Below are 27,674 nucleotides of genomic sequence, written 5' to 3'. Positions count from 1 at the left end.
GCTTATGTAAATTTCCACAAATGCCAATTTTCATAGGCTATTAAAATAAAGTTTTGTAGAATCATTAAGAACTAACATGAACTAACATTAATAATGGACAAAAGGTTGTTTTTTTTTTTTTTTTTTTTTTGCCCCCACTCTCTAACCGCCTGAAGGTCGCTGCGTAATTCTCATCCTGACTAAGACGCATTGGGAGAAGCATTTCAATAACCCTATGAATGCATATTAAAATGGAGAATTGAATTCATCGAAATGCATCGAATTTTAATGTGAATTGTCTCAAATCAAATCGTTCTGTATTTGCAAAAATCATTCTTGAATCGAATCGAACACCCATGAATCGTGAATTGAGTCGATTCGCTGTATACCCAAAGATTCACAGCCCTATAATATTTAAGACCATACATTTGTGGTACCTCGTGTGAGGCTAATCCAAAACCACTACATTTGTGGTGCCCCGTGTGAGGCTAACTTAGATTAAAATGAGCCTTCTGTTTTATCAACACAAGTCAATGCACTAAAAGGTAAACAATAGAAGTAACTTTAGCAGGAAACTTTCGCTGAGTCAGTAACCAATTGCTTAACAAAAGTGGTTCCCTCTAGGCCCGATTGATAGTTTCCCTGCTCAACTCCATGGTACTATTTGTGAATAGGATTTGCTTGTGAAGGATTAGAGTTGTGATCCTGTACCATATTTACTGTGGCAAAGATCTTCTGATTTCTGTATCAGAGAAGTTTATTTTAGCATGTGTTGTAATTATTAATAACTTCCTACTACTAAAAGTATAGCAAAGGATTGGTTCACCTTGTAAGTCTATAACAACATTTTAAGTTTCTGTGTGAAACCAGTCAGGTAAGGCTAGTGCCCTCTGACAAAAGCGAAGTGCTAAAATTCTCACCCCCAGCCTGTGTGTTACATCCATTGTCTTTGTGGCTTAGAGCTGCTTACACTTGTAAACTTTCAGAGTTTAGCTAGTTTGGGTGGCGTATTTGTTTATTTATTATACATACATACATACATACATAATATATATATATATATATATATATATATATATATATATATATATATATATATATATATATATATATATATATATATATATATATATTAAATAAATATGGCTGATGTGACAGTCGAAGCAGTGAGCCAGGCCTTAAAAGGCGCGCCACTTATCAAACCTCTTTCCAGCCTAGCACTAAATTGGCCAGTCCAACCAAATCAGGACATCAAAATTTCCCACCCCCAATATCAGAGTAAAGTTTTGGATTTGCAGTTTCAGGAATTCAAAAACAACTTTGCTGACTTGTGTAGGGATAATTTGAAGCTAGGATCTGAAATATGTAGATTGTCTTCAGAGACAAAAAGCTTGCAGTCTATAACTGAAAGAAAGGGAGCAGAGCTTAGGAGGTGTGAAAACTGACCTGGCCAATCTGCAAACAGAGCTGGCCCACACCCAAAGTGAACTGTCAGTACAGACAGAGAAGTTAAATTCTCTGAGTACTAGTGAAGCTACGACTAAAGCTGAGCTAAGGTCAGCTTTGCTCAAAATGTCTGAGCTGCAAAAGCAACAATTGAGCATAAAGACAGACTGAGTGAATCAAGGCATCTTTACACAGTTTATTTAAGGCTGCTCTAAAGCGGGTCTGTGTCTGCTCAGAATTCAGTGTAAAGACGCAATGCCGCATTAAAGCAGACCTAAAATATGCTGGGTCGGACCCACCTCAGGCCCTAGTATCGAAGGCGACTCTGATACTGTTCTGGTTCAGTGTAAATGAACGCGAAATATAGCCGCCCTAAACTACATCATTGTCATGACAACCAAAAGCATTCCAGTCAGCTCAGGCAGCGCAAGATTCAAGAAGCAGGAGATGAAACACATAGGGCAAATAAAAATAAATTAAAAAAAATGTCTACCAACAAGGGGCAGTGAAGTAAAAGAGTCCTGTACTCACATCATGAAGCAAACCACCAAAATAACAGCAGAAAATCGTTGTGTATTATCAATTGGCTTTCGCCGTTTGTAATTTTCCTATGAAAAGACTGTCAGATCAACGTGCTGCCACATTTCTCTCAGATGAGGTAAATGCTTAACACAATTGGCGTCACTGTGATTTGTGCATTGTTATATTATATTCCAAAAATCATCTCCTTGAGGACGATATTTCACCCACACATGACCGTCTGGTGACATCTGCTGTCCTGCCTGACACGCAAACGCTAGCATCATTTGTTGTTTCTGGCTCTTTGAAAAAAAAAAAAAAAAAAAAAAGTTCGACTTTTTAATCCTGTGGTGATCTACCCGGTGTAATAATGAATAATTTCTTTGTAGCATTTGTTCCAACTGTAACAATTTTTATTAAGAAATAGAAAATAACTATCAATACCACAGAATTATGACAAACATCAAAGCGTGAGATAGCTATAGCATGCAGAGGAAATTAATTTAAAATTTCGTATTTTTTAATTGAGTTTTATTTCATTGTTTATTATTTAATTATATTTAAATTCATTTTGTTAAAACTGTAGTTTTAATATAGTTATGTTCAAAGCATTGTTTCCCGCGATTTCAATTCCTGTGTAAATGCATTTATGCCGCTTCAGAGAAGCATTAAACAGTCTGTGTAAATGCACATTTTTGTGATTTTATGCCGCTTCAGAGTTGGTTTCTGTGTCGCTTTTCTGTGTAAAGATGTCTTCAGATAGAGTCAGGCAGCCCCCTCACAGTCAACCTGAACCACAAATTGTGCATCCAAACTCATTTGGTTCAGCAGTAAGGGACCCCCTGTTATCTAGCTTTGAACAGAGAAAGCATTATCAGGGCAGTAGTGATGTCACAGCCTCTAGCGGCCTAACCGTGAGTGCTGACCCTAGTCATCACCAATGAGTAGTACATTATTCTCCTAAAACGTATCGCTCCTTTCCCAAGCTTTGTTGCATGCTTCCACCTAGCAACAGACTATCTGTGCTTAGGGATCCCATTGGTTCAGCAGATAGCTTTGAGCAGAGAAAGCGTTATCAGGACAGTGATGTCACAGCCTCTAGCAGCCTAACTGTGAGCGCTGACCCTAGTCATCACCAAGGAGTAATATCTGACTCTCATAAAACTATTCGGTCCCTTCCCAATCTTCCTAGCATGCTACCTTTTAGCAATAGACTATCTGTGCTTAGAGAACTAGCACAGGACACTGCGGTTTTTAATCCTGAAACCCCAGGAAACAACACTGAGTTGTACCTCAAAGATGTTGATTTTACCTTGTCATACCTCCCTGAGGCCACTATGGCAGATAAACTCTTCCTTCTGAGAAAGACAACAGCACAAGCTGTCCTTAGTTTTATGGAGAGGCAGAGCCCTGCCATCTCTACCAATTACAATGAATTGTGTAAAGCCCTTGTAGCAGAGTACACTCTGTATAAAACCCCATCAGCCTCTCGTCTTTCAGCTTTTGAAATTAAGCAAGGCCGCCATGAATCTCCTAGGAGAGTATTATGAGCGTTTAAGGAAGATGTATTTTGCTGGTAGGGATGACTCTAGGGCAGAGGAGGATGTCAGGTTTAAGAGTTTGTTTGTGAATAATCTTTATCCCACAGTGAGGAAACTGCTCACACTCCTTGTAGACACAGACTGCATGTCTGCAGGTGAACTGAGGCGGCTTGCCATGCAAGCTTGGTACAGTGGTAATGTAAGCACAGACAGGAAAAGCAGAAAGCCATGTGCTTCTGTGCTTGAATCTAAGCATGACAGTAAGACTCCCATTCAGCTGGAAGAAGTGTCAGAACTTCACCAGAAAAGGTCTGCTCATACCAGTAATAACAGGTTTGCCTCCCAATCAAAGTCCTTTGATCTCAAGCAGAGCACCCAGGTCTCAATGTCCTCAGGTGCTAAGAGACGCAAGAATGGGCGAAATGCCCCTGCTAGGGAGAGTATGCAGTGGAAGGACAGAAGGGAAAGACAAAGAAAGGGCAGAAATCACCCTGAGAACAACCAGAAACAGGGTAAGCAAAATAGAACTAGAACATCTAGAGGGTCTAAAAGAAAGGATAACGAGGATTTAGCAGAATTCCGAGACATACTCCTTGAAGCCCTCAAAGACCGCAAGTCAGAGGAGCACATTTCAACTAACACAGACCTCGTCTCCTTAACATAACCAGGTCAGGCCCCTCCTCCTCCACCTAACATCTCAGTGGAGAACAACCAGGGAAATGGGGGTAGCCCATAACTGAACAGGGTCATCAGACACTCAGGCCCTGTTCTTTGTCAGGCTTCACCTTCAGTCGAAGGAGGATTCATTAGTTGTCAAACTCCTGTTAATATTTTACCAACTAGTCTCAATTTTCCAGACAATTTTCAAGACCCCAGTTAGATTATTTACTTGCCACCTAAAGTAAAACACTGCAGATCACAGATGAGTTTTATAACGTTTATTGTACTTCACACAAAATATGAAGGGTCTGTTTTCACTCTAGAAAATCACTGTAAGAGCTAAACACAGTGCAAGTGTGCATTAAAATATTATCCATAAACTCACTGTCTCTCTCTCCCTTGCATTATCATCAACATACAAAGCGACGTACACAGAAACACTCGTTACAACTAACAGTAAACAAATATATAAAGACCTTATGCCTTTTCGGGTGGTGCTTAATAAACTAGTAAACTTTATATCCGTAAGTTTCTATAATAATTACTGCCGTATCCAGTATCACTCTGGAGACTGTAAGCTGGATCACGAACAGTTTGTACTGATCTATCCTTGAGTAACAAATTTTTAGCACAACCTCTGTTTTGTATTGTCCCTCTGTATTGACATTCGTTCACAAAGCAGTCCGGTGTGAAATGATTCACGCAGACATAAATGAATTTTGGTAGAATTGAGGGAGCATTTTCTTCAAAAACAAAATTAATCCACCTCGTCTTCAGCGGCTCAGATTTCGGGAGTAAATTGAGAGAGCTATGTGGATTGATCCATCCAGCTACAGAACACCTAAAACGCTTGGGAGACATTCTCCTCAGTGCAGCAATGGCGGACTGTGTACAACTCGCTGTGAACTCGCTCAGGGCGGTTCTATGTTAAAACAGCAGTGTTGGTTATAGGTATAGATAGGTAGTTCAACATAACCCAGTGATGTTTGGACTTTATGTTTTCAGCACGATGCCTAGGTTAATCTGAAATTGGTTTGGAAAGTGAATTATGCATAGGAAAAACCTTAAAGACATTGTTCTAAACATGAACTTTAAGCTATGCAAATGAACCTTGTGCAAGAGGGGGGGCATCCAGTGGCCACCTCTAACAGCATCAGCCAATCAAAACACTGGAACTGAAAGGTGCTAATTTGCATTTCCCTCCTTTTCAGGACAGGTTAAAAGACTTGTCTCTGAGACAGAATTGTTCCAGTTTTTCGGGTTGCTGCAGTTTCCCGTTCTGGCTCCAGGCTCCAGTTCCTGTTCCAGTCCCGATTCAAGGTTCCGGTCCCAAGATGTGCTAAGCTAAGTCCAACTCCACAGAATTGTAAAGTTGCTCTCTCACGACTCTGAAGCTCTAAAGAGAGAAACAAGGAAGTTCTGCAAGGAGTGAATTTGGGGAGTTTGAAAACTGCAACTGAGAGAACGACGACAAGCTTAGCCCCCCATCTTCAAAATATCTTCTGCACCAACTTCAAAATCCTCTCATCAGAGATCTTCCAGATCTGCGTGTTCCAGACTGACCGGATCTGCACCGACTTCAGAATCTAAAGATCCTTCCGTCTGCGTGTTCCAGAGAATAAGGATCGTCTGCACAGACATCAGAACCTTCAAGGCTTCTTCTTCTGCGTGTTCAAGACAATGAAATGGATTCTAACTCCTTTCTTCCCATTGCAACGCTGCCCAGCTCAAAAAGTGGAAGATGTCACCCTCGGATTCAGCATGACCAAGCAGACATTAATATCACTTACCAAACCTCTTTCCAGAGGCCTTGGCATTAGTGTATGTCAGTATATGATTATCTATTTGCATTAGATTTTGCATAGCTGATATCAGTTAATAACAAATAATATCTGTTTATTTGTTGAATTCAGAATAAGGTTTACCTTATTTCTTCTAGAGAAACTAGTTTATCTTTGCATAAGATTAACTTTTAACTGCCATAGTAACATCCAACCCATTCACTTGCATTTATCAATCTGTTGCACTTTATCCATTCAGTAGTGTTTTGTTACTTTTGTCTATCCTTTTGTTAATAAAATCCATTTATTACACTTGTGTACTCCTTGTGTTGATAATACAGTAAGAGGCTCTACAAGTTAACAATATCTCACAAATCCTTCAGATTGGTCAGATGATGAACTTCCTCCAATTTATATAATTGTAATTCAGTCAACAATCTTCCATAAATGTTCTTTATTGTCAAGGTGAGACACCTTGGCTGGTGCCCTGAAATATTGAAAGGAATCATCTGACTCAATATTAATATTAACACAAAATATGAATATTTCAGACCATACATTTGTGGTGCCCTCGTATGAGGCTAATCCAAAACCACTACAGTATAAACAGAGATATGAACAGTAACAATGGCGTCTGCTTTACTGTATCAATTTGAGTCAGAGTCCTCATCCTTTGAAAGTGCATGCAAAGAGGATTTGCTCTTGCAGCGCAGAAAAGTGTTTCTCGACATTTTGACAACATGAACAAACCTCGTCTAGGCCTCAGCTATAACTACTGTGTTTGAGGGTGGGTCAAAGTAGACCATAGGCTGGAATTATGCAAATTCGTGAAAAAACCTAAGTAGGTTTGTGCAGGAATTAAGACTGGAATTCCCAACGACTCTTTTCAGGCAGTTCAGAATCAGTTCTTTCTTTTGGGAGACAGTAACTAAAATAAATAACATTTATCATGCACTTTGAGCTTTGAAACTTTGCAGACTATTTAAATAACTATTTAACTATTAAAGACTGTGTGGGTGAAAAGACCGTTTGTGAAGCTGTTTCATACCTATACATGACCACTGCTCTCTCTGGCTCAGCAGCTTGAGCGCAGATTTAAATGTTCACTGTAATCATACTTGTCAAAGGTTTACTAGACAGACAAATCATTGTCATTTATGAATCGAGACTGTGATCTTTCAACGATTAATTGTGCAGCTCTACTTCAGAGTAGGGTCTAACCGAGCACAGGAACTACCAGTGACATAAATGTACGTTGATGGGCCGAATGCATGCGAAACACCGGTACCCGCCATTTTTAAAAAGCCTTGTAAACATGTTTATAGTCTATATATTTACTTAATGAACTAACTCCACGAATATGGAAAACAGCGATAGATGGACCGATGCCAAAGCCCACGCACATCTCAACCTTTACGCTAAGGAGGAAATCCAATGTGACTTTGAAGAGACCAAGCAAAACATGATTATGCATTTTTGCTCAGCTAGCGACATTGAGCATAAACCACACGGCAAATGCTTGTTTAACATTTCTATCTAATAATGTATTAGACAGGACTGTTAAACTGATTGTAAACTAATAAAGACTAGAATGGGAGCGCTGTGTGCTCTGGCTCTGGTGTTCTCAGCGCCATCAAAATAAAAAGCCCCACACAACAACCACAGTGGCAGTATCAACGGCTTACATCTCTTTAGAGTTCCTACTGGCGGTGCGAATGCAACCCTAGCCCTGGTGGCTAGTTCCCATAACAGTTCCTATAACTACCCGGTGTGTGAAAGCCCCTTTAGTTATCAAATCACATACTTCATCACGTTCAATTTGTTGAACTGTCAAACAGCTTATTGTGTGCATGCTCCAAGACAGAGCGGAACGCGGACAAGCTAAGTATACTTTGGGCTTCTGGTGCATGCCTAAAGGGTGTCAAATGCCAGTCTTGGCAAGTATTTATGTAAACAATCAGTTTTATCTTTAGTGAACGTAAGGAGTTGGGAGAAAATCGGATTCCGAAATGTGTCAGTACTGGATCCATGCATTAGGTCCTAATACCTGCCTAATAACTGCTGCTGTCTGTGTCCTTAAAGGGCACCTATTATGCAAAGTCCACTTTTACATGGTGTTTGGACATAAATGTGTGCAGTGTGTGAACACAACCACCCAACAATCAGGGCTCGATTTAAGGGGGGGGATGCAGGGGGATGGCATTATGTAAAACTTATGTAAACAAAATGTAAAAATTTTCTGTGTAATTAACAAACTATAAATAACAGCGATTGACCAATCAGAACTCAGTATTGTAACGTGCTGAGCACAGTCAAGCTAGAGCTCTGATTCAAGCAAGCTTTCGTCATTTTTCACGCTTGTTCAAAAGGATCAGAATGATTGAAGCGCATCTTTTGGCGTTCTTTAAAAAGAGAACAAAGTATGATATTACTTTGATTAGTGTTTTAAGAACATTCCCCTAACACAGAACAAAACATAGATAAAGTGCATTGATGCCGTAAGGGATCGTTGTCAAGGTGAATTATTGACAGTGAATGTCATCACCGAAGAGATAATGCACACATGCATATAGGCTATGTTAGCTACATGTACGTGATTATTTATTTTATTTAATAAAAAACTATGGGCTCTGTAGGATTATCCATAAAAAAAAGCCCACCAAATGAACAACACCACATTCCAAAGATCACAGAGATCCCCCACTGAACCATTAGCAAGCCATAAAAATTAACCCATGGTGCTAAACTGCTGAGGGAGACTGCTCTCCCATGCCTGCTTAATCTCAAACCAGAGTTTGTATTAAAAGAGCTGATCAGTAAAGGAGACCCTCCTTTGTTCCACAAACTTTAAGACCAGATGGCTAAGCAACACCTTTTGACCATAATGCGTAATTTCCACAACCTTATCAGGAAACGGAGACTTGCGGAGACGTCACAAGGCCCAAATCACCACAGGCCCACACAGTGACATTCTCCAAGACACCACCTCTGCCCAGCTATGCATTTCAAAGACAGCAGAAACTTTAATGAATTCACTCTCTTTAACAGAAACAGTCTCAAAATTGCTGCCAATGATATGAATTAATCACCAATAGGTGCCTTGTATATATCCTATGTATCATGTGTGTTTGATTTAACCTGTGGAGTTCTTCCTGTGTTTTAAACATTAATTACAGCTAAATTCTTATGAAGCCTAACCAAATTATGGGAAGTATATGCTATTTAGTATCCGTGTGATGGGTGATTTTGATGCAAAGCAGATTTGTGTAGGATGCACCACATTTAAACTATGAAAGTTGATTTCTTAAAGTGTTGACTAAAACTCTGAAAAGTTTGGGCGCACATGACCATGTGGAAATTATGCTAATTACATGCAAGAACAGGAAAACTGGGCCCACCCAAAACAATATTTGATTGGTGGAAACACTCAGAAGGATGGGTCAGATGGACATGGTTAAAAATCAATGACAGGCAGTCTGGCTTCGCTTCTTGCCTTTTGCTTTGATTCGTGCTGACTTCTACCATCGTCCTGCCTGCACATTACCTCTTTAAGAAAACCCTCTCAAAGATCATTGCTTCCAGCAACTCATCGAGACGCAAAGAAACGTTGTTGCGCAGCACTTGCTGAACTGGTACAACCCTTATTAAGCAAACAAACTAAAGCTGAGTTGCTAGTATGTTAATTCTCTCAGGTTGCGGTCAAAGAAATAGTGTTTAACACTGGACATTTGGGACTCCATTCTCCCTGTCACTGTATGAATGAATGAATGTGTGTGTGTGTGTGTGTGTGTGTGTGTGTGTGTGTGTGTGTGTGTGTGTGTGTGTGTGTGTGTGTGTGTTTTAGTTTGTGTGTATTAGAGTAGTTCTTGTAATTCTTGTTGATTTTTCACATATACAAGTGTCTTATGCTGGGTGCTTATAGGTTACTGCCTTAAACTCTCAATTTTGTTACCTTGCTCATAATCAGTGATCACTTTATGATATTATTACTGTTGGCCACGGGATAATGTTCTGTGCAGAATTGAAAATATCCTAACCTCAACTTATTGGTGGACGAAGTTGATAGTATTAAATATTAATTCTGAATCATTTACATATTAATTTGGTTCTTATTCACTATAATTCAATCACCTTTGAGTTATATTGATCTGAGTTCCCTGACAGCTCGGTTCATACTCCCCTGTTTAAAACTGCATGAACCAACCATTCAAGACACAGCTTACAAAGCCTGTACCACTAATTGTTTGGTACACAAACACAAGAACTCAAGAGTTGCATTTAATTCAGAAATAAGATCAGTGGCGTAAAGTATTTGAGTAAATGTAATTAGTTACTGTACTTGAGTATCTTTTTGGCTATATACTTTGTAGTTTTACTGAGTATCAAAGATATTGGCAACTTTTACTCTTTACTTGACTACATTTTTGAACAAGTTACTCCAATGCATTTGTGATGAGTAATGCAATTACACATTACATTTTGCGTGGCACCTAACTTTTTCTGCTGCAGTTTATTTCTGCTATAAAGAAGCAATATTGCCATATAAGGACATTGAAGGTACTATATCTCACCCAAACTTGTCAATAAGGCTACTTTACATGAATGAGAGTGCATTAGCAGGTAGTTGCTGAATCGTGGGTGTTTGATTTATTAGATGAGGACATGCAGCCGGTGATGAGGTCGATACCAGCACATCCAGTGCAAGTAGACTTCGACTATTTAATTTTACTTAACATTTGTATTTATCCACTATATTGAAGAGACCTTTTTGAAGGATATTGGTTTATTATGGCCATTTTGTGCACTTCACCTTAACTGAGACTTGAGAGTTTGTAGATGTTTAAGAGGCTGTTGTGTCGACCTCGATTTATTGCAATTTTGAGGTGTTCGGTTTTATTTTGACTTCATAAAATAAACGTGATTTCTCATCTTATAAATCAACCGTTTCTTATTTTCACTGGCATGTCTCTTAGGTGTTGAGGACTTGTGCATCTTTAAGCCCACATTCAGTTCGAGTAAAATACTTGAGTACTGTTAAAATCAGATATTCAGATACTTTTACTCAAGTCGTATTCGAATTGGTGACTTGTAACTTGTAATGGAGTAATTTTCACTGTAAGGTATTGTGGGATTACAAATTTAAGAATCTGTTTAAGATCTGCTGATCCTACTTCCTGACATAACATCACATGAAATACTATGGTGAAGTACATTGTATTTAGCATTTTCTTAGAAAGTCATCCTTTTTACCTTAAAATCAAGTCAGGCAGCCCAGGTTTCTTTATGCACTTCCTGACCATTTGGCATGACAAGCTCAAGACATCTGCCTTTGTCTCTATGATAATGTGAAGGTATGGGCGATACTGTCAGACTGATTGGATTAGCACCTATGCATTTGAATGACACTGTTATGCTGATTAGATCAGGGCTGGGGAAATGCCGGTAACGGGCTGATTCCTGCACTGCATTCGCATGCTTTGTTTAGATTGTCTCCACCTCTACTGTATGTATCCCTCCCCCTTGAATGTATATAAACTACAATGTACCCTGCCTTAGTTGGACTTGGATGACTACAGCGACGCACAGAGCGTTTCTCAATAAAGAGTAACTTCTGCTTGAAAGATATCCCAACATCTCCTGGTCTCTGCTTCGACGAGGAAAAAGTTTCCTACAGTTTTGGTGCCGTGACCCGGATAGAGCTTCTCACCTCAATCAAGATTGAAACTTCAAGCACAACAAAGATCTGATCCAAAAGAAGATCCAGGCTGAATTTTCCTGTACAACCAAGGGTTGGTGAGTGATACTCTATCCAAAAGAACCTTTAAGACCAGTACAAATTTATTACCCTCTGCGCCGTCAGAGAAGAGTTAACAGACAGCTGTGGGGTTTGGTTAACTAAGTTATCCTCTAAAAATGTTATTTTAGAGATGAAGTTTATCCTCTGTTCAGGCAGGGAAGATTAGCATTACATGCTAATATACGTATACTCTGTTCAGGCAGGGAAGATTGGCATCACATGCTAATATTGGTTTATCCTCTGTAAAGTTAGGGAAGTTTTATCCTCTGCTTTATAAGGGAAGGTTGTTTATCCTCTGTTTAATCAGGAAAGGTGGTGTGTTAACAGAATAGTCATCCTCTACTTTGCTAGAGAAGAAGGTTCATCCTCTGTTTAAATCAGGGAAGGTTACAAGTTGGTTCTACTCTGCTCACCAGAGAAGGTTGAATAAATTACGATGTGTATTAACTAGGTTAACCTCTGCTCTCTCAGGGAAGTATTGAAGTGTATTGTTGTGCCAGAAAGACATTACAAATTGTTGAGAAAGAATGCTAGACTAATTCCAACAATTGAGAAAGGTGGACTAGCTACCCCTTTATGGACAGATAGTGAGTTCAAATCATTGTTGGAAAAGCAAAAGCAGAAAAGCACATGGATTCAATAGTTACTGAGTCAGTCAGATTGGATTTGACAAAGAAATCTGGGATTCATCCAGAAAAAGTTTGGTCCATTGAAGAATGCAAAAAGGTACTTGGTGCTTGCATTCAGAAGAAAAATATGAAGGGCATTATCTGCTGCCACAGAGAATTTACTCTATCCATTGCACAAGAACAAATCCAACGTATTGCTAAGTTAGAAGAGCAGAACAAACAGTTGCACACTCGAGTGTCTCGTCTCACTCAGAAGTTGGGCCTCAACAAAGCCTCAACCAAATGTGTCTCAAAAGACCAACAGTCAGATGAAAGCTATCCTGACTTACAGTCTTTCTGTAGACTAGAGGATAATAGCAATACTGGATTAATGGATAAAGATGTAAATGCAGTTGAAGTGTGTGGAGCGAGACAAAAGGCTCAGAGTAGGGTAAAAGGGGTTGACATAGTTCCATCTGCAACCCCCATACTGCAGTTACAGGTAGTCAGTACCGCTCTAGGTCCTGAAGACATAGAAAGACTTGCTGAGAGTTTGCCATCAGTGCATAGAAATTTTTCTGAGTTTAGGACAGAGTTGTCCAGAAAAATGAAGCTCTATGATATGTCCCTAGCTGAAGTCACCCAGCTAATGTCACAAATCCTAAAAGAGTCAGAATTCAATGATTTTGAAAGTGCTGTAAATAATTCTGAGTTTCAGCGTTCCAGCAAAGGTGAATTGAGAGAAGGAGTTCTGAGAGTGTTACAGAACCTTGTTGGACCAAAGGTGGACTGGTCAAAGATCACTAGTTGTGTACAGAAGAAGGATGAAACTGTAAATAAAGTACACTGAAAGATTTTGTCAGTCAGCTGCAGCATACAGTGGAATAGCTGACACTCCAGAGATGGTGCTGGAGGATAATGGACCACTGGTCCGCATGTGGTTTGATGGGCTTTTATCAGAATACAGAAATGCATTGCCTTTCTTAGACCTAACATGGTCCAATGGAACCCTGCAAAACAACTTGGATAGGTTAGCTATTTGGGAAAGAGACTCGGATGTCAAGACAAGAGTAAAGATTGCAGCAGCATCCTTTAAGGTCAACACAGAGAATTGACAGAAACACAAATGTCCTAAGAGAGAGGGCAGTTGTCATAACTGTGGTAAACCTGGACATTGGATGAAAGAGTGTAGGAAAAACAAGACGACATTAAGAGAAATGAACAGCTTTACTCAGCTCCTACTCAGTCTACTTGCTACACTGAAACTGCCCCTCCCCTCTACTCCAAACTCTTGGAGCAACAGCTTACTGACATGCTAACCATTTGGGCTGTGAGTGCTTAATTTCCCCATTTACAAGAAAGCTGAAAGACTCATTCTGAACAAAAGAAAGTTGACTGTCACTTCCACCATTTGGGGACACTAGTTAAGTATACTCACAGCCTTAAATTTTATGCTACAGCACACTCCATTCACTTATCCATCCTCTATGGGTTATGATGTCTGCTATGACTGATGTTTCATTGGAAGATGGAGATGTAGCACAGTAAAGTTTGCAAATTAACTACAGGGAGAGAATAGGACACGCAGACCAGTGAGGAGCCCAGGGAAGAACCGAAGTGCATAAGGCCTCGGGGGCCAACCCTGTGGTGAAGACTTCCTCATAGGTTTCCCCCTCTCAGTAGTTTATCCCCACCTTACTGGTCTATAGGTGTCAAACTGATTAAGACTAGGTTAAGAAAAAGAAGAACAAAACCACTATACAATCACTAGAAGTTTATTATGATAAGAGTTAGACATAAAACTATACGATCATCAGAGGTCTAACGTACTAAAGTCTATGCATGAATACTTGTGTTGCAGGTATGTGTATATGCCATGACGGCTCATAAGCAGCACCTGGTGTAAAGCATCACCTCAGATATCCATGAACAACCTTCATGACGACAGAGTCATCTGAGCAACTCGGAGTTGCACAACGACAAAGAATCATCTGAGCAACTTGGGACAAACATGGAAATGCATTGGAAATGGACTACAGGGAACAGACTCCACAACTATTCAGGCGCCATGGACTTTTAGGACTTCCACGCTTATGCTACATGGTTTTCTGTGTCATCATGTAGTTTATACAACATATTACCACCCTGCGTTGTATATGTGTGTCAACAGTATACTCAAGTAAAAGAACATCACTTATGTAAATGTTGGACACGACAGAATAAGCTGTATGTGCCTGTAGCTGTTACAAGTTGCATGACTGGAAGAGGGGACTTATGTTAACAAACATAGGTTATAGAAGGGATTTAAGAAGGTTTAAATTTGTATTATGTGAGAGTTATTAGAACTCTCAAAGGGGGGACTATGGGATTACAAATTTAAGAATCTGTTTAAGATCTGCTGATCCTACATCCTGACATGACATCACATGAAATACTATGGTGAAGTACATTGTATTTAGCATTTTAAGGTAAAAAGGATGACTTTCTAAGAAAATCAAGTCAGGCAGCCCAGGTGTCTTTATGCACTTCCTGACCATTTGGCATGACAAGCTCAAGACACAGCTCTGCCTTTGTCTCTATGATAATGTGAAGGTATGGGCGATACTGTCAGACTGATTGGATTAGCACCTATGCATTTGAATGACACTGTTATGCTGATTAGATCAGGGCTGGGGAAATGCCGGTAACTACAGCGACGCACAGTGCGTTTCTCAATAAAGAGTAACTTCTGCTTGAAAGATATCCCAACGTCTCCTGGTCTCTGTTTTGACAAGGAAAAAGTTTCCTACAGTATCTGTACTTTTACTCAAGTATGGTTTTTAGGTACTCTTTACACCTCTGAATAAGATCTGTTATTTTTGTCCAAACTATGCAATGTTAGAGCTCTGGAGTGCTGAAAAGTGTGGGGCTCAAACATAAGTGTCATTTGGAACTTATTTATACAGTTATTTTTAATAAAAATATATGTGGATAATGATTAAACACTTCAGTACTCTCCAAGCACCATTTTAGGTATATAAAGGGATGGAATGTGAGTGTGAGTGAGAGTGTGAGAGAAAGAGAAAGAGAGAGAGTGACAGAATGAGAGAGTGAGAGTGAGTCACTCATCCAATACTACAATGATAAATAATTTAATGAATAATTTTTCTACTCTTTAAATCAATAATTAAAAATGTTTAACGTTCAGTAGCCCCATACAACCATCCTTGGTTGATTTTCTGGAGTGAAAACAGACGCATCATCTTTTGTGTGATGTACAATAAACTTCATAAAACTCATCAGTAAAGTTTTGGACAGGCTTGTACTAATAGTGGATAATAGCAAGATGACAATTTATAACCGTAATTAAACTAAACTATACTGTCTCCATGCAGCATATATTCTCTGACTCTGTAGGCATCGTCCGACTCCAGTTCGAACTGAACACCATTACTGACAGTTTCTGACATTTTCTGTGCTTGAGATTGTCCTGTTTGTTTGTTGCATGAGCTTCTGAAGCTCCACTCTCTTATCGGAAGTGGGCTGGAAGCAGCAGCTCATTTGCATTTAAAGCGACGCACACAAAAATGGCTTGTTTTTGCTCGCCCCCCCAAAACTGGCTATTTTAACATGCTATAAAAAATTATCTGTGGGGTATTTTGAGCTAAAACATCACATACACACTCTGGAGACTTATTTTACATAAAAAGGGGCATAATAGATGCCCTTTAATGTTAATAAAATAAAAGCAAAACTATTCTTATTAAATTAATCGTGATAAGACTGTGGATCTAGTGATCATGCCTGAAAAAAAACTGATATATTTTTGCCATATCGCCAACCCGTAGTAGCCGTCCAAGCAAACCCTAGTATGCATTAGCGTGCCTTTTACACGTACATGCCAGACACCAGAACCACTTTAAAGATGTGCTGCACATTAGACGAGGGGTTTCCCATGCTGACATTCAGGGCTCTGTCAATACTGTAGGCCACCTGTCGAAGGTAACGATCTGCTTCCTGTCCAAATCCGTCATACGGCACATAGATGTATGGGAACACGCCATGCAGATGAAGACAAGTCTTCTGGCCTAGAAACAAGAGAGAAAAAGAATCAGTATCACCTTGTGGAGTGATGAAAGAGAAAGTTTTTGAAATTAAGGTGCCTGAGAGATTTAATGCACTTCTCTTCACAGATAAGGCAAATTCTACTCTTGCAGTCTGTTCAACAGCACAACACTCTTCACTGCAATAGATTTGTGCCCATATCATCGTGTGAAATTGAATCAATGAATTTGAAAGCAATAAGCCACAAGAGGCCAAGCATTGCAGTAACTGCAATACAGTTATGGAGTGTTATTAGGCACAGTGAACTACCGGTACTGCAGAAAGGCTGGTATCGTTACGTTTTTAAAAACTCAGTATTGACTACAGAAGTATTGGTAGTTTTAACAACAACAAAACCAACAAGTAAAGCAATTTGCATACAAGAACAATACAACCATATTAGGGATGGGCATTTTTGTAATTTTTTCCTTTTAAGAACTTGATAGGTCAGTAAAACAGGGGTATATGCGCATTAGGGGTGTGCGACATTGACAAAAAAATATTTTTGACAACCTTGTGTGTATTTGACAGTTTAAGTGCAATAAGACATGCAAGACAAATCAATTTCATACTCACACTCATACTGTGCACGTGCTTTGGATGTGTGCGCTCAGAAAACCATATATCAGAAGTTAAAACTGTTACGGCTTTAAAAGAGATACAAATAATTAACTTTCATGATGACCAAGAACTGCACTATCACGTGATAGTGGCCACGATAGAGATGATAATCAAAACCAAACACGTTTTGCTCCATCCTCTTCTAGAAAGTGGGATGGGGAGCAGCAGCTTATTTGCATTTAAAGAAACATGCACGAAAACTGCATGTTTTTCCTTTCACTCAAAAATGGGCATTTACAACATGGTATAATAAATGATCTATGGGGTATTGTGAGCTAAAACTTCAGACACATTCTGGGGACACCTGGGACTTATATACTTCTATTACAATCTTATAAAAAGGGGCATAATAGGTCCCCAACTAAGCAAGCTAGAGGTGACAGTGGCAAGGAACCCAAACTCCATCAGGTGACAGAATGGAGAAAAAAAATCATTGGGAGAAACCAGGCTCAGTCGGGGGTCCAGTTCTCCTCTGGCCAGCGAACGAACACGGTGTGATTATGATTCAGGCTGCATCACAAGTCAGAATTCAGATCATGATCGGTAGCATTTAAATATTCATCCAGTTCCTTTGGACTGAAGATCGGATTCATCACACCGTTATGGAGTCGAAATTGATAATGTATTATGTGTATGACAGGTTAAAGAGATGTGTTTTCAGTCTAGACTTAAACTGACAGAGTGTCTGCTTTTGAATGTGCCTTTAATCAAGAGTTACTAAATGCAGCTAAATCTGCAAGATCAAGATACAGACTCCATCTGGATGAAGAGAGGAAGAGAAAAGCCAATGAACTGTAGTCAAAAGAGGAAGGCAGCTGAGGAAGACATTCAGCAGCTAAAGAAAGAAGAAAAAGAAAACATTGGTTGAAGTTTGCGCATCTCTGGAAAAACATGCTGACTTCTGTGCAGAAGTGGCAGAAAGCAAGTCCGAAAGTCAAATGGCACAGCTCATTAGCAAATCAAATGCACTGTGGAGATGGTTAAAACAGAAGCAGAAGGAAATGAAGGATTTGGAAGCAAACATTGTAAGAAAAGTTGTTCAATGTGGACAATTATTTTGGTTCTAAATATTCTAATTCTTCACAATATTTACAGTACTAATGAACGTAGACAATATTTTGTCTTTAAAATAAAGAAAACTAATTGAATAAGTATTTGTGGTATTTGTTGTTTGTGCCCACTTCTAGGACAAGAGATTTGAATTGAACAATCCAAGGGAGGTTCTTATAAGAAAAGAGAATATGTGCTCCTTTTGTTGAGCTAGTTTTTAATGACCAGATTGTATTTCAATAAATTCTTGTTTTTTCCATGTTTGATGGAGATTGCTTGCATTCTATTCCAGGACTTTGACAAATTTTAGGGTGTTGTTTAAGCACTATTCAGAACAAACTGCAGTGTCATAGGAATATAGCTGATACAATGGATCTGATCAGTAAACGTTATTTCCACATTCTAGTGGTTGGGAACAGAGGTATTCAAGCCTTAACATACTTTCTGTAAAAAATTTTTTAAAGTAATTTAGATCTTTTGAAATTCATATTTTTATACTTTGAAGTGTTGCTATAAACACAACTTTTCATGTGCTCCCTAGACATCATACTTAAAGAAAAATGTAAGGGAAAACAAAATGGCAATATGTTCTCAACTAAGGAACATTTAAAGTCATAAATTTACATTTATAAAACCTAGATAAACCCGTTGATTGATTTTTATTTTAAAGAGTCATGTCGCATTCACAACAATGAGTGTGATAATACCCATATATGTCATTTGAGTGCGTTTACATGCACGTTCTTAAGCCGATTATGTTTAATAAGCCGACAAGGAACGTGGTCATGTAAACGCGGTAACCTGTTTTCTTTTATCGGAGTAAGGTCATAAATGGCTTAAGAATAAACTGGTCGGAACAGATAGTTTTTTGCCTCTTACACCGATTTCGAGCGGCATGTAAATGCATTAACCTGCTTTCTGTCGGCTTATTGAAGTGCGCATGTGTGATACGTGACAGAAACTGTTTTAGTGCAGATTTAAACGCATCCAGACAGAGCAAGCATTTTGCGGGAAAGGAAGAAGGAAATATCACAAGCGCAGACTCTTTTAAGACCCAGAAAATTGTAAAAATGTGTCCTCATCTCTCGTGCAGCAGAAGTAGAAATGGTTCATTCAAAACGCTGCATCTGTAACTGCATGAAAGAAAAATATACGAGCCGTAAGTAGGGCTGTCGCGGTTAAGGAATTTCCCTTGCGGTATTTTTGAGTGGCTCAATAGCGCGATATGCGGTATTACCGCCATATAAAATCTGTGTAACGAGGTCATATTCAATATCGAAACTAAATAGACCGTTGAAACAGGAAGTGAAGTAAACAGAACAGAATGTCAAAATAAGGGTCTTACATACAGAACATAAACCTGACAATAAGATCGTAGGGCTATTGTTATATGTAAAATAGTTAGTTCTCGAATCTGACTAAACAAGAGACTTTCTGCTGATATTTCACGAGTATAAGCAGAACTACTCATCTCGCGTTCTAGATGGGCTGTCAGTCAGTGCAGTTACATTGTTGCGCCAAAAGGTGGCGGCAAGGGACTGTCTTTGAGTCTTTAAACCATTCATTCAACTGCACTTTCAAAAACGCTGATTCATTCAAAGAGAGATGTAAAGAAACAAGCTGTTGAAATAATTTTAAGTTTGAGCGCCACTTTATAAGGCTCAGCTGACTAGTAATACATCGATACAAAGGCAGAGATTTTGCTATCTTTGGACACAACCTTTTTTCACAAATGTCTCGGGCCTGAAGGACAGGCGCAGGTAATCGCACGCGCCCAGTCAATCTCTCTCACATTCTGATTAGGCTTGTTTAGTGCAAATCTACGGAGCCTCAGTACAAATCACCATGGTACACATTAAGCTATCATTATTAACTTATTTAATATTTAGTACACATGCATGAAGTGTAAAACAAGAAGGACATAATCTTTCAAAAAATAGAAAACAAATATCGCGGTTGCTGCGGTTTTTGCAGTCCTCTGCGGTTGGCTTGTCAATAGCGCAGTATTACGATATCGTGGTTATCGCGACAGCCCTAGCCGTAAGTTTCCCGCTGACATGTTGCAAGCTTTATTTAACATCACAACTGACATAACATATGGAATACTCAGAGTCAGATGTGCAAATGATAATTTTTTGACGTCACTACAGAGAAATAACTCGATTTATTAATAAAGTCATGTAAACGCGGCTTACTTGCATTGTCAGTTTACTGGTTTGCATGTAAACGGGGAAAACTGGTTATTTCAATAAGCTGATATTCGTGAGTTATCAGCTTACCCAGATAGCATGTAGTAATTGGCCCAAGCTCGGCTGCCTCGGGCGCCTGCGGCTCAGACTCGGCATCGGCGCGTGTTAACCGGGCCGATTGTGGCCCGCAGCTCGCTCTGGGACATGTATATTTGTTACGGCTGTAAAGCACTGGGACGATTTCTGTTCACCATAACTGGCCCAACTGGCTATAGAGATCTGTGCCACTTCTGGCAATGACTCAGCTTATGTTCACTCACAGATGGTTACATAAGCAATAATTAGCATAAAATTGTCTTAAAATTGACTTCGTTTTCTGGTAGTACCTGATATAAATTAACGTTACACTTTTAATGTAGCGAATTTGTCAAAAACAACATATCTGCGGAAAAACCTAATATAATAAAAGTGCCACATAAGACAGAACATTCTCTAATATGTATAATATCAAATCGATTTATAAGAAATGTAGCAATTCATTATTTTATATGCTTTTATGTATGTTAAACGTGCTTCACTGCGTGCTCAGGTGATTCATTCATCTTCACACGCGTGGCGGTGGGAGGGGTTTTGTACCTGTGGTAGTGGGTGATATCCGCCATGTTTGTGCAGTTTGGAGCGGACACGAGCAAAACAATGGATTATTTACCAAGAGATATTAATGTTTGAGGTCATTTCAACAAAATGGTTCTGGTAAGCATCGACGCACATTTACATTTGTAGTATTTTACTTAGCAGACGCTTATAAAAGGAACTTGTTAACTTCACGTGACTGCCGCAAACGCTTTCTTGGCTTGTCTGCAAAGTTTCGGTATGCCACCTACAGCTAATAAACGGACAAAATCTTTTTCATCTTTGATCTAAGCATTGTTATGTGGATCTCGATTGTTTACGCTGCAATAAACTTTTACGAGTAACACTCCGATCTGCAAACAAGAGCTAAGGAAGAGGATGATGACGGTCCTGCATACATGAGGAGAAAGAGCAGGTTTGTTTGTTTGTTTTTAGTTTCCACGCTCATATATTTTTATGAATGCAATTGTAATAAGCAAAAGTTGTTTTATTCCATGTTTCTTCAAGAAGGTGAGTGAAGAGGATTTGTATACTGTCATAAAAGACAGTATACAAATAACCTCAATTAACTAAATACATAAACTAGTTACATAAGCTAGTTTCACTGATTTTTTTGTTATGATGAAAATGTGCTGCAATCCTATGCGTTAGTATGTCTGAGATCATCTTCAGTTGCTAAATGCAAGCAGATTTTACATTTACAGATGCTCATGACTGCTAAAGCATGGACAACACAAACACACAATCACAGCTTTTGTTGCTACTAGTTGCTTCTTCACTCAGCATGTTAAGACGCACAGGAATAAGTGATTATTTCTCATAACATGCCATAAATTGCTTTTAATATTTCTCTGTTTTGTAGTAATCAAGAGAAGTGTTATCATCGCTGAAGAAATGGCAGATTTTAATCCCCAGACACCAAGCAGTGCAAGCCCTGAAGAAATAAGACCATGGACATCATCTTCTCTGACTGAACTAGCAAGGAGCTGTTGGAGCCAATGAGAAAGCTGGTAAGTTCAAGTAAAGTTTGGCACATTCGGTTAGACCAACATGGTCATGTGCATCTATAAGTGTAAAATCTGCTTACATTTAGCAACTGAAGATGATCTCAGACATACTAATGCATAGGATTACATTCTCATCATAGCAAAAAAAAAAAACAGTGAAACTTTATTAATAGATACTTGTATACTATTTGCACTTTACAGGTGGAATGTTAACCTGAGTAAACGCCGCTAATTTAATGATTATTTCTAAGTTTACTGAGCGATGTAAACTGCTGTCATCCACATCACATCATTGCTCTAACCGACATTACCAGAAGAATCTTTTCAGCGTGGCAGATATTCTCAAGCGTCTGGAGCGAACTTATGTAAGTAAAGCAAAACATTACTGATTTTTTTTTTCTGTTTTTTTTTCTTATTTGATTTTGTAAGGATATCTTAATGAAGAAAATGTAGGGCAACATGTGTTGCTGCTTTTTGTTAAACACACTGATCTGAGAAATGTGATTTTATTCCTACATTCATGTGAATAAACTAGCAGTAGCTTTATCTACGGTTAGTAAACCTTTCTCCTCCCCTGTCTCCTCAGATAACTGGACACAGACTTTTCTACATACACTGTTGGTTGTGTGTTTTTGGTTTTCTAGGTATGTACAAAGTTACACCATATCGCTGAAAATGGCATGCGTCAAGATTTCTGAGACTCTGCGTGACATTTTAAATGTTTATGATCTTCAGGTGAGTTGAAATTTGTCAACACTTACTACCTCCATCACTGTCTTCACTGTATATGAAATTAAGTTGGCTTGCTTGTTTAACATGTTAAATTTTGCTTGACTTTGAAGGGTGTGCATGATGTCAACATGAAATGTAGCCCTCCATGCTCCTCAGTGTACTTGTGAGGAGGACCCACAATTCTTCAAGACTTAAAAAGTAAGTATTTAATGCATTAACAGAATTGCTAGTATCGGTGAATGTAACTTTACTTTTAGTCTACTGAGTGAAACTTACAGTTGGACCCTCTATGCTTATTTCAGGAGGTGTTGGGAGAGCCAGACATCACTGATTTTGTCATTGTGGTCAACAAAACGAAAGCACAAGTCCTTCAAGCACTGCAGTTGTTATAGAAGATGATCTTCAGTTTTGGCATGTTCAGAAGCACTTGTTCACAGAGTCACAGGACTAATCTTCAAAAAAAATCTTCAATTGTACAGCTGAAGGTTTATTTTATGTATTTAATTTTTTAGGTGGTGTTGTTTGTTTTTGTTTTTTGAGTTAGTATTTTTATGTAATGAAGTACTGCAGAGGTGCCCGATCCTGGAGATCTACCTGCCTGCAGAGTTCAGCTAAGTTATTCATTTTTTTAAGTTTGTCTATACTTATTAAATTTTACAGTCTGTGTATAAGTAAATACCAGTGTATAATTTTTTCAAAATGTGGTACATATTTTATTTACAATAATTGTATAACAACTGCTGTTATTTGATGTAATATTGTTTTGTAAATAAAATGTTTTCATGCCAACCATATCAAGTGAGTTCTTTACAAATGGACATAATTGCTTTCATAATAATGTGATGTTTGTATAGATTTAAGTAATGTTATTTATGTATTTATATAATTAAAAATGTAAGTAAACGTTTTGGCTGGGTATCAAATTTAAATGAAAATGTATGAACAGTATGGTAGAAATATAAATGGGGCTGGGCCGTTTCTGGCACGAGAATCTAACAGGAACTGGCCCGAGTGTATTTTGCTATCTGGGTACTGATGTGCATGTAAATGTGCTCATTGAAGTGCGCATGTGTTATACATGACAGAAACGCATCCTTAGTGCAGATTTAAACGCATCCAGACAGAGCGAGCATTTTGCAGGAAAGGAAGAAGGAAATATTGCAAACGCAGACTCTTTCAAGAGACATATTTAAAAATGTGTTATCTCTCGTGCAGCAGAAGTAGAAGTGGTTCAGTCTAAACGCTAACTGTGTTAAAGAAGATGTGTCTACAGGCAGAAACTGAAATCAGCTAAACCTGTAGCAAAGACTGTAAAGAGATGGACCACCAAAACAGAGCGGGCTTTACAAGCCTGTTTCGAATGGACTGATTGGAGTGTTTTTGAAGCTGCTGCTTCCAAACTCAGCCAGCTCCGTCAGGCCAAAGAAGATGCTCGCAGAAATGGGAACAGAGTCTTGTACAAACAGGCCAGATACACACTGGAAAAGGAGATCAGAGTGGCAAAGAGGAATTATTCCGATAAGCTTCGGAATCAGTTCTCTTCTAATGACACGGCTTCAGTGTGGAAAGGTCTGAAAGTCATCACCAATTACAAGACACCATCCTACAGCTCTGTGGAGAATCAACAACTGGCAAACGATCTGAACGAGTTTTATTGCAGGTTTGAAAAAACACCATTCACACCTCTTGTAACCCCCGTCTCCCCAACACCTGCAATTCAGTTCAGTGAAGATGACGTGCGCCAGGTCTTCAGAAAGAACAAGAGAAGAAAGGCACCAGGCCCAGACAGTGTTTCACCAGCCTGTCTGAAAACCTGCACTGACCAGCTGGCCCCCATCTTCACACAGATCTTCAACAGATCACTGGAGCTGTACGAAGTCCCCTCATGCTTCAAACACTCCACCATCATCCCTGTCCCAAAGAAACCCAAAATTACTGGACTTAATGACTACAGACCTGTGGCTCTAACGTCTGTGGCCATGAAATCATTTGAAAGTTTTGGCTTATCTGAAGGACATCACTGGACCCTTACTGGACCCCCTGCAGTTTGCTTACCGAGCAAACAGGTCTGTGAATGATGCAGTCAATATGGGACTGCATTATGTTCTGCAGCGTCTGGACAGACCAGGGACTTATGTGAGGATCCTGTTTGTGGACTTCAGCTCTGCTTTTAACACCATCATCCCATCACTCCTCCAGCCCAAATTAACTCGGCTCTCTGTGCCCACCTCTGTCTGTCAGTGGATCACCAGCTTCCTGACAGACAGGCAGCAGCTAGTGAGGCTGGGAAAATTCTCATCCAGCACCCGCACCATCAGCACCGGTGCCCCTCAGGGCTGTGTTCTCTCCCCACTGCTCTTCTCCCTGTACACCAATGACTGCATCTCTAAAGACCCCTCTGTCAAACTCCTGAAGTTTGCAGATGACACCACACTGATCGGCCTCATCCAGGACAGTGACGAGTCTGCTTACAGACTGGAGGTTGAACAGCTGGCTGTCTGGTGCAGTCTTAACAACCTGGAGCTCAACACGCTCAAGACAGTGGAGATGATCGTGGACTTCAGGAGAAACCCCCCTGCTCTCCCCCCACTCACCATCATGAACAGCACTGTGACTGCAGTGGAGTCATTCAGGTTCCTGGGCACCACAATCTCCCAGGACCTGAAGTGGGACAACCACATTGAGTCCATTGCGAAAAAGGCCCAGCAGAGGTTGTACTTCCTTCGCCAGCTGAGGAAGTTCAACCTACCACAGGAGCTGCTGAAACAGTTTTACTCTGCCATCATTGAATCCATCCACTGCACTTCTATATCTGTGTGGTTCAGCTCAGCTACCAAATCTGACCTCAGAAGACTACAGAGGGTAGTCCGGTCTGCTGAGCGAATCATTGGTACAACCCTCCCCACTCTCCAAGAACTGTAGTTATCCAGAGTGAGAAAAAGGGCAAAGAAAATCACTCTAGACCCCTCACATCCAGCACACTCCCTCCTTGAACTGTTGCCATCTAGTCGACGCTACAGAGCTCTGAGCACCAGAACGACCAGACACAGGAACAGTTTCTTCCCTCAGGCAATCCATCTCATGAACACTTGACAAACACGGAACACACAACACTATTATACATTATTTACTTAAAACACATACTTATTTATATTTCAAATTTGCACACATCGTAACTGTACATACAAATTGTCTTCTATATATTGTTTTTTGCTTTTTTTGCACTTGTCTATCTTGTATATTTGTATATTATTCTTTTATTCTTTTTATTATCTGTGTCTTGTCTTGTCGCTGTCACTCTGTTGCACTGTGGAGCTTCTGTCACTAAAACAAATTCCTAGTATGTGTAAACATACCTGGCAATAAAGCTCTTTCTGATTCTGCATCTGCAACTGCATGAGAGAATACATGAGCCTTAAGTTTCTTGCTGACATTTTGCAAGCTTTATTGAACATCACAACTGACATAACATATACAATACTCTGAGTCAGATAGGCAAATGATTATTTTTGATGTCACTACAGGGAAATTACCCGATTTATTAATAAAGTCATGTAAACACGGTTTACTTGCGTTGTCAGTTTACTGGTTTGCATGTAAACAGGGAAAACTGGTTATTATATGACTTATTTAAAAAGGATATTTATCAAAACATATTTATGCCTGTGCTAGTGCAACGATAAAAATTGCTTCTTACGAATCTATGTTTAATAGACTAAATGGTGTCAAAGGGGATGGGTTGTCTCCTTGGGAAGAGTTCTAGACATATAGTACAGTTACGACTCAGAATGAATAAATTGACACTTGGGATATGTCTTGTATTATACTTTCTTTATTGTTCCAACTGTGCCTATAGAAATCTAACCCTGTATTATTATTATTATTATTATTATTATTATTATTATTATTAGGGCCAAAGCCCAAAGGGCTGAAGGCCCTATTGTTTTCTTTAGGATTATTAGGGCCAAAGCCAAAGGCTGAAGACCCTATTGTTTTCTTTAGGATTATTATTAGGGCCAAAGCCAAAGGCTGAAGACCCTATTGTTTTCTTTAGGATTATTATTAGGGCCAAAGCCCAAAGGGCTGAAGGCCCTATTGTTTTCTTTAGGATTATTAGGGCCCAAGCCACCAATGGCACAGGGCCTTCTTGATCTCCTAAGGATTATTAGGGCCCGAGCACCGATGGTGTGAGGACCCTATTGGAATTGCTCCGTTTATTAGGGCCCGAGCACCGATGGTGTGAGGACCCTATTGGAATTGCTCCGTTTATTAGGGCCCGAGCACCGATGGTGTGAGGACCCTATTGGAATTGCTCCGTTTATTATTCTTCTTCTTCTCCAAAGTGAATCGCTTTTGAGGGCCTAAACATGCTCGAAAACTCATGAAACTTTGCACACGTGTCAGAAGTGGTGAAAATTTACGTCTGTTATGGGTTGCAGAATTAGGCGTGGCAAAATGGCTCGATAGCGCCACCTAACGAAGTGCCCCTCGCACTACATTTCACTTGCCATTTTTTGCCATTTCCAGACGTTGTACTTTAACGAACTCCTCCTAGAGCTTTAATCAGATCAATGTCATATTTGGTCAGTCTAATCTAAAGACCTTAGCGATGATAAATATCAAAGATCTTGAGTTTTCGTTGAAGGGCGTGTCTGTGGCGGCCTGACAAAATCTGATGTTTCGCCATGAAAGAGGAAGCTGTTGTAACTCAGGCATACTATGTCCGATCTGCCCCAAACTTCACATGTGCGATAAGAGTCCTGGCCTAAAGACATCTATATGACAATATTCAGTTAGTCATAGCGCCACCTGCTGGCAACAGGAAATGACATGCTTTACACTGTAATTCACTACCAGAAACACATTCAATATGCTGCAAAGTACCAAACATGCTAGAAACATGTTAAATCATGCAACATTTGGCTAAGTGCTAATGTATGCGATTAACGCCATGAAACAGGAAGTTGTTGTAACTCAGGCATAAAATGTCCGATCTGCTCCAAACTTCACACGTTTGATAATATTTCT

At 39.5% G+C, this 27,674-nt stretch overlaps 2 protein-coding genes across 2 annotated transcripts in view; both read right to left on the bottom strand.

Annotated features, from left to right (window-relative positions):
• LOC127502714 (DNA polymerase zeta catalytic subunit-like) overlaps positions 1-27,674 on the bottom strand; it is an 845,784-nt gene that overhangs the window by 84,503 nt on the left and 733,607 nt on the right. The gene's annotated exons all lie outside the window — the stretch shown is intronic.
• Positions 1-27,674, bottom strand: part of LOC127502741 (DNA polymerase zeta catalytic subunit-like) — a 101,136-nt gene that overhangs the window by 37,152 nt on the left and 36,310 nt on the right. Inside the window, exon 2 of the mRNA XM_051876039.1 lies at positions 16,209-16,398. Within this exon, the coding sequence (XP_051731999.1) occupies positions 16,209-16,398 (190 nt within the window). The remainder of the gene's footprint in view (positions 1-16,208; positions 16,399-27,674) is intronic.

Source organism: Ctenopharyngodon idella, chromosome 20 (assembly GCF_019924925.1).
Source record: "Ctenopharyngodon idella isolate HZGC_01 chromosome 20, HZGC01, whole genome shotgun sequence".
Taxonomy (NCBI): domain Eukaryota; kingdom Metazoa; phylum Chordata; class Actinopteri; order Cypriniformes; family Xenocyprididae; genus Ctenopharyngodon; species Ctenopharyngodon idella.
This window is presented reverse-complemented; position numbering and strand designations above follow the sequence as displayed.